The following is a 6,878-nucleotide window of genomic DNA, read 5'->3' as shown; positions in this document are numbered from 1 at the left end:
ACCTTTGTCTTCCTCTTCATCTTGCTGGCTTTTTTTTTCCTGCAGAAACTGAGATATTTTTTTGTGAAATTAATAATAGTAAAACAGGAGTTCTTGTTAAGATTGCAATCTTACAGAAATTGATTTCTAATTTTGTCGGAAATTGCGCTTGTTGCTAAACAATTAAAATGATAGTGAATATAATTTTATTTTTTTCAAAGCAAAGTTAAGTCGCCATAGTTTTTATTTAAGTTTTTAAACACGGCCTCGAAGAATAAAGGCGTCCATACCTTTGTTTTTTTTTTTATTCTTTTATACTTGCAGTTAGGTAGGTAGGTAGCTACGTGTAGTTAGTTAATAATAGGTGGGGGGAGGAGGGGGGAGGGCTCGGCATGTACATGTACATTTTGAATATTATTTTGCCAGCAAACTGCCGTGTACAGGAAAATTTTGTATTTTAATATTTTTATTGGCATGTAATAAAACCAGAAATAATTAAACGAAACCACCGAAACAAAACGAAATCACCGAAACAAGCAAAACCCATTGCAATTATTGAGAGCTAACCGTAAACAGGCTAACGGGAGTGCTATTCAAGCTAACCGGAGTGCTATTTAGGCTAACCGGAGTGGCAGGTGCATTCGGTTAGTCTGAATAACACTCCGGTTCGTTTCGTTGTTTCGGATTTTAGTACATGCCTTTTTTATTTGCTCGAGATTTAAGATTTGTGAATACGATTTAGATATATATTCTCACCGGTATCACAGTTTTTTCCTGTGTAACCAGTAGGACAATTACATTTGTAGTTGTTAACACCATCAGTACAATTTCCACCATTTTTACATGGTTGATCGGCACACTCATCGATATCTGAGGAAAACAAATACATCTGTGAACATTTCAACATATTTTTTTTTATTCAGACAGTAGTTATCTCAAATAAAAAAATGTATTGACGTATGTCTTCATCGTTCGTTTCTCTTAAAATTTCTGTGAATGTTTTTTTGAATGATTGTAACAGTAAAGAACAAATTACTGCAAAAGTTTGCTTTATAGTGACTGTTTAATCTGAACACTGCATTTTAGATTCTAAGAACTGCTTTAAATTTCTAAAAGACAACTCTAAGCCATCACGATTAACACACCGCTTAGAGAAAAATGGATATTGTAACTCTATTATAGATCAATTTATTTTATAAAGATACATTCACACATTGTAACGCTAAAACAGATATGCAATAATGTAATGTTTTTATCTGTAAGAGTGAGAGTGTGTTAATATTGTTGCTGTAAGAGTGAGAGTGAGAGTTAGCTAATGCTGTCATTGTGAGAGTAAGAGTGAGTTATTGTTAATGAGTGTTAGAGTGAGTTAATGTGCTATGTATGTATATACGCAAATAAATTTAATAAAAAAAACACGCATCTTGATAATTACTCATTCTCATTCCAGAGCCCGCTGTTCTTTTGGCCAGCTCCAAGATCGAGGAATATGGTCAAATCCGAGCATGCACAGATCGCTCACATTTGAATTACAACCAATCGGATTTGACAAAAACGACCGAAAGTCCGTGAAATGTCGACTTTCAAATCTGAGTTGCCAGAGTCCATGGGGGCTCTCCATTCAACCAAAAATTCAGGAAATTCTGTGTTGGGAAGCGAATGGAACTGACATTTTCCAGAACAAATTTCTGGAAAAATCGAAACAATCGGACAATACCGTGTTCTTTTAACCGATAAAAAAGAAAAGCGCGCCTGGGGACTAGATTTTGATTTTCATTGCATGAACAGGAAGATCCTCTAGAAGACTAGATTATCTAATATCAAGCCCATACTTAGTGAAAGATTATCGATCGGCGACTGACATTTCTTACCAGTACTGCAGTTTATTCCGGTGTAACCAGGCACACAACTACAACTGTAGTTGTTTATACCATCAGTACAATTTCCACCATATTGACACGGGTTATCAGCACACTCATCGATATCTAGGGAAAAAAGACATTTTTTGAACATTTAAACAGAATTTCCATTTCAGACAGGAGTTACCTCCGACCAATTTTGGATTGTGGGTTACAGTTATAATATGTTGTTGCTATATAACTCACAGTGCAGAACAAATTGACGGCGGGAAAAAAATGCCCCCAAAATACTAGGATTAGCAATTTGTTTGAATTTTCCAGGAGCTCATTTTATGAAAAAAATCATCTTTGATAATTGATTTTCTTAAAGACAGATCAACATTCAAAAGACTATTCCACTCAAAACACTAACCCAAGCTTCTAAAAGCCTGTATGTTCAATTATCAAGACCAGTTAAGACCGCACTAAAAGGTCATCGATATGCGGCCGGCATGGAAATAACCATTTGGAAATTGCAGAAATTAACTTATGTTTGTTAATTTTGGATTTTTCGCGGAAGAGACGAGGTCTGAAAATGTATAGGAAGTTGCTTAAGAACCCCCCCCCCCCCCCCCCCCCACCCCGATACCTGATATAGCCCATTCCCATACCCTAAATGCGCTTTACAACACCTTGCGGGTGACTTTGACTAGACTGCATTAATCAGTTTACAGGAAATGATGAATTTTTGCATATCGACACAATTTGATTTCGCAACATACAAGGCTAGACCACAACACCGGGAACTCCATGCCCTACGTACACTTTGCAACAAGTTAAGTGTGTGTGTTCTATAACGTCCCCTGCGACCATAACAGTAAAGTTGCAGGAGACGGGGACTATGATTTACTGTCCTTATCTGAGAAGACTAGAATGTCTAACCAAATTAATCATATCTTACCAATACTGCAGCTTTTTCCTGTGTAACCAGGAACACAACTACAATTATAGTGGTTCACCCCGTCAGTACAATTTCCACCATGTTGACATGGGTTATCAGCACACTCATCGATATCTAAAATAATAAAAAAAAGTTTAATATGCCACAACTACTCAAGCTAGATTTTCTCAGAGGGTTGTCTTTTTTTAGTATTTACGCATATCAGAAACGGTCTTACGTCAAACGTCAGTAGGTCTTTAACTAATCATAGCAAGTTTTTTCTCACTTTTTGTTCGCCAATATAATCATATATTTTGTTTTTGATTCCAAGTACTAATACATGCGCTTAATATATACACGAGACAATCATTCTTACCAATACTGCAGTTTTTTCCTGTGTAGCCAGGAACACAACTACAATTATAGTGGTTCACCCCGTCAGTACAATTTCCACCATGTTGACATGGGTTATCAGCACACTCATTGATATCTAAAATCAAAAAGTACGTCAATCATGCCAAAAAGGAAAAGAAATCGGAAATATGTTTTTAGAATTTGCGCATGTTTTTGTGATCTTTAGTTTATGGCAGGGGACAGGCATCAATAGCGACCGAGTGTAACTTATGAAAATAGCTTCTTATATTTCTCCTTCTTAAAACAAATTATGGTATTTGCGTTCATTAGTTCCAAATTAATGATAGTTTTAAATAAAAAAAAATGTTCCATTAAAAGATAAAAAGGCAGAACAGGGTCACTACTTCAAAGAATTAAAGGGAAAGTTCATTTCAAAATAACACTTTTTACGCCAATGGAAAGGTAATACAAAGATATGTTCCTCAATTTCAGCTTCCAAAGAATTTAAACCTTATGAAATCCTTGTCTGAAATAGTCCAAAAATTGAGAACCGGCTGCCGCCATCTTGGAGTAACTAAGAGGCCTGGTAATGAAATGCGTGACGTCAAAGAGCTCAGCTTTTACTATCTCTTGCAGTCAGTTGATTTTGTGCAAAATGATGCTGTAAAAAAATGCATTTCGAAAAACAAGCCAATACAAAATTAACATGGCGTGTCAAGTATTTAAACAATAATTAAACTCCCTGCCAAACTTTAGGCCGAACTATTTGACGTCACATACCATCACCAGGCTGCTAAATTACTCCAAGATGGCGACCGCCAGTTCTCGATTTTCGGGCTACTTCAATCAAGGATTTCATAGGGTTTGAATACTATTCTGGAAGCTGAAAGTTTGGTGACTAACATATCTTGGAATTACCTTGTTGTTGGTGTGCCATTTTGGAACAAACTTCTTCTTTAAAGGGACTATGTCAACGAATTTTAACTGATTTTTGAACCGCCAAAATTTGTATTTGTGTCGCAGAAAACCTAAAAATAATAGTCCATTTTTAATAAAAATTGCTATTAAGAGCACTGAAACTGTTAACGAGAATCTCTGGCTGCGGATGGCTCAGATGAAAACGGATTGCAATTTGAAAACATTAGGCAAACGTTTTCAAATTATTTCCGCGCGTCTGCGAAATATCGATTTTTTTAGCCGTAGCTTGATTTGTATCCGGAAATTAAGGTTATATATTCCTTTAGATGTTCAAAGATAATGTTTATTAAGGGTTAAGTTCCCTACCACTAATTTCAGAACAGTTTAGACCAAAAATATTTGAAATCCCCCGTGACATTGTCCCTTTAATACCAAGGTAACAATTATAATAATCCTTGTTTACCAATACTGCAGTTCCTTCCCGTGTAACCAGGAACACAACTACAATTGTAGTTGTTAACAAGGTCAGTACAGTTCGCACCATTTTGACATGGCTGATCAGCACACTCGTTGACATCTGAGGAAGACAATGATTACTTTAAAATTCTATCGAGCAAATACCCAAATTCCGGTAATTGCATTTCTATCTTTATGATTGATTCAACGTTCTGATGTTATGAGCTTATCGAATCCCATCCAAGCTGTCAAGCTGGAGTAGAAATTTCTAGATGCTTTACACAATGTAAACAAGGATAAACTCCGGCCTGATTTGTGTGTGCTAAACACTGTCCTGTGTTTCATTTGGCTGGTCTTTCGTTCGTTTTTGAAAAATTACACATGCAAAAAGACAAGGTTTTTGCTGGCGCGACGTCTTTTTGACGTTTCTTTTACAAACGATAAACAAAGGAAACCTTTTGTTCCGCAAAACAATGAAACCAGCTACAGTTTTGGGATTACAGGCCTAGCCCTAACCCCTAACCTTAACCCAAGCGAAAAAAGCTTAACCCTAAACCCCAAGGGTTAGGGTTAGGGTCTGACGCTAGGGTTTCATTTCAAATTTAGGGTTAAAAAGCTAAACCCAAGGGTTAGGGTTAGCGTTCGCGTTTTAAGCGGCTAGCTTTCACTGCAGTCTGCTTGCGGTTAGCTGCTTTTTGTTGTTTCGGGCAAGACTATTGTAATCTGTTACCGTTAGCTGTAATTTGAGGTGAAAGTGAAATAAAGACTGATTGTTGATTGAATACGTTTGCTCGTGTTGTCACATTACACTAGTTTTGCTTTCAGTTAAGTGCCGCCGGCTTGCTCTCACTTCTATCTCCACTCCTTACATCATCACACATCTACAAAATACCGCGAAAACAAGATAAACTAAGGCACGAATCGATTGATTGATTTATTGATTGATGAATATTTAATGAGGCACAGAAAAATTGTTTGCGAGGGAAGGTCCCCTGCCAAACCTATAAAGAATTTTTTAAAGTCTAAAACCAAGTCACTTCTCGGCAACTTTGTCGCGGCAGTCCCCAAGCAGACCCTGCAAAACTCGCGTTGACGAATTTCCCGGTTCTTGTTTTAGGCTTTTTATGCGGCCAGCTTCAAAACTACCTTGGTTTGTGCAACGTTTTTTCCGAAGCGCTAAACAGCGCTGTTGTACAAAACAAAATGCAAAGGCAGAAACATCACTCAGTTCTTCGAGCGATGCTGTAAAATTACGGGTATTCAGACTTAATGATGTCCTTCAACCACCTGGCAGCCGCACTTGAGCTAAAACTATAAACTTCTTCGTTTTACTTTCAAAGGCACCATTTCGCTCAATTCAAACTCTTCCGCCTCTAACATGTGACCTTACGTCACAATGCAGTATCCAGTCCTACTCTACTCAAATCAACAAGAAACATGGCAGGCAGCGAGTCGAGGACATGCTTGTAAAATGGTTTCTCGCCTTCCGTAGACGCTTAGAAAACCCTGAAGGGAAAGATGTACACGCGATGCGTTGGAAAACTCAGACTGCTAGCTGACTGGGAGAACGTAAGCTTGCAAAATGCCTTTTCTTGCATACATTTTTTCTGAAAAACGAAGAAAAGACCAGCCGAATGCAAAACAGGACAGTGTTTAGCACACATAAACAAACCAGCATTCGCAATTTGGAGCTGTTTTGATAACGTTCGATTTAGCCAGAAAGTCCAGGCGACGTTCTTGTCGGGAGCTCTTCATATGATGACCATAGTTTCTCGCAAAAAAATAAAGATAGAAACTGTCTTAAACTTTTAAGTTAATACTTTGTAACTTAACATAGCTAGTTTACTTTCTTTCTCTATCTAATTTAAAAATATTTTATTTTTACATTTCTATGATTCCAAATATTAACACATATGCTAAAGGTAACCTCAAGTCAATCCTTCTTACCAATACTGCAGTTTTTTCCGGTGTAGCCGGGAACACAGCTACAATTATAGTGGTTCAGCCCCTCCGTACAATTTCCACCATGTTGGCATGGGTTATCAGCACACTCATCGATATCTAAAAAAAAAACTACGTCAATCATGCTAAAAACTTGAAAAAAAAAATAAACAACAACAACATCAGAAGTGTGTGTTTTTCAGAACTTGTGTATTTTTTGTTATCTTTAGTTTATGGCAGGAAACAGGCGTCAATGGCGGCTGACTCTAACTTATGGAAATTAAAGTGGTAGATATTCACCGAGCCGCGAGCGGCTAGGTAAATATCCACCACATTCACCGACACTGAGGGGAATAATTGTTATAGTATATACCACACAAGTTGAATAACTAGCGGACTAAAACAACACTTTCGGTAAACAAAGCGACGCACGAAGGCTGTTTGTTTCTCTT

At 37.3% G+C, this 6,878-nt stretch overlaps 2 protein-coding genes across 2 annotated transcripts in view; one reads left to right on the top strand and one right to left on the bottom strand.

Moving 5' to 3' along the window:
- On the bottom strand, positions 1-6,571 carry LOC144664249 (uncharacterized). Its single transcript, XM_078525353.1, has 7 exons — positions 6,433-6,571; positions 4,493-4,606; positions 3,134-3,247; positions 2,779-2,892; positions 1,851-1,964; positions 736-849; positions 1-48 (listed from the first exon to the last, which is right to left on the bottom strand). Exons 1-7 carry the CDS (start codon positions 6,569-6,571, stop codon positions 17-19), a joined length of 741 nt encoding a protein of 246 aa, XP_078381479.1. The 3' UTR covers positions 1-16.
- Positions 6,572-6,659: 88 nt separating this feature from the next.
- LOC144664248 (uncharacterized) overlaps positions 6,660-6,878 on the top strand; it is a 13,890-nt gene continuing 13,671 nt past the window's right edge. The window contains exon 1 of the mRNA XM_078525352.1: positions 6,660-6,675. Within this exon, the coding sequence (XP_078381478.1) occupies positions 6,660-6,675 (16 nt within the window). The remainder of the gene's footprint in view (positions 6,676-6,878) is intronic.

The sequence above is a fragment of the Oculina patagonica genome, chromosome 8, assembly GCF_052425735.1.
Source record: "Oculina patagonica isolate OP01 chromosome 8, crgOcupat, whole genome shotgun sequence".
Taxonomy (NCBI): domain Eukaryota; kingdom Metazoa; phylum Cnidaria; class Anthozoa; order Scleractinia; family Oculinidae; genus Oculina; species Oculina patagonica.
The sequence above is the reverse complement of the archived record's forward strand: the minus strand, read 5'-3'. Positions and strand labels throughout refer to the sequence as shown.

What these genes read in the sequence shown, in the direction of transcription:
- LOC144664249 (XM_078525353.1), bottom strand. Translation starts at nt 6,571, where the DNA reads ATGATTGACGTAGTTTTTTTTTTAGATATCGATGAGTGTGCTGATAAC. An exon ending in CGGAAAAAACTGCAGTATTG is followed by an intron (nt 4,607 to 6,432) that starts GTAAGAAGGATT and finishes TGTCTTCCTCAG; the next exon opens with ATGTCAACGAGTGTGCTGAT. An exon ending in CGGAATAAACTGCAGTACTG is followed by an intron (nt 850 to 1,850) that starts GTAAGAAATGTC and finishes TGTTTTCCTCAG; the next exon opens with ATATCGATGAGTGTGCCGAT.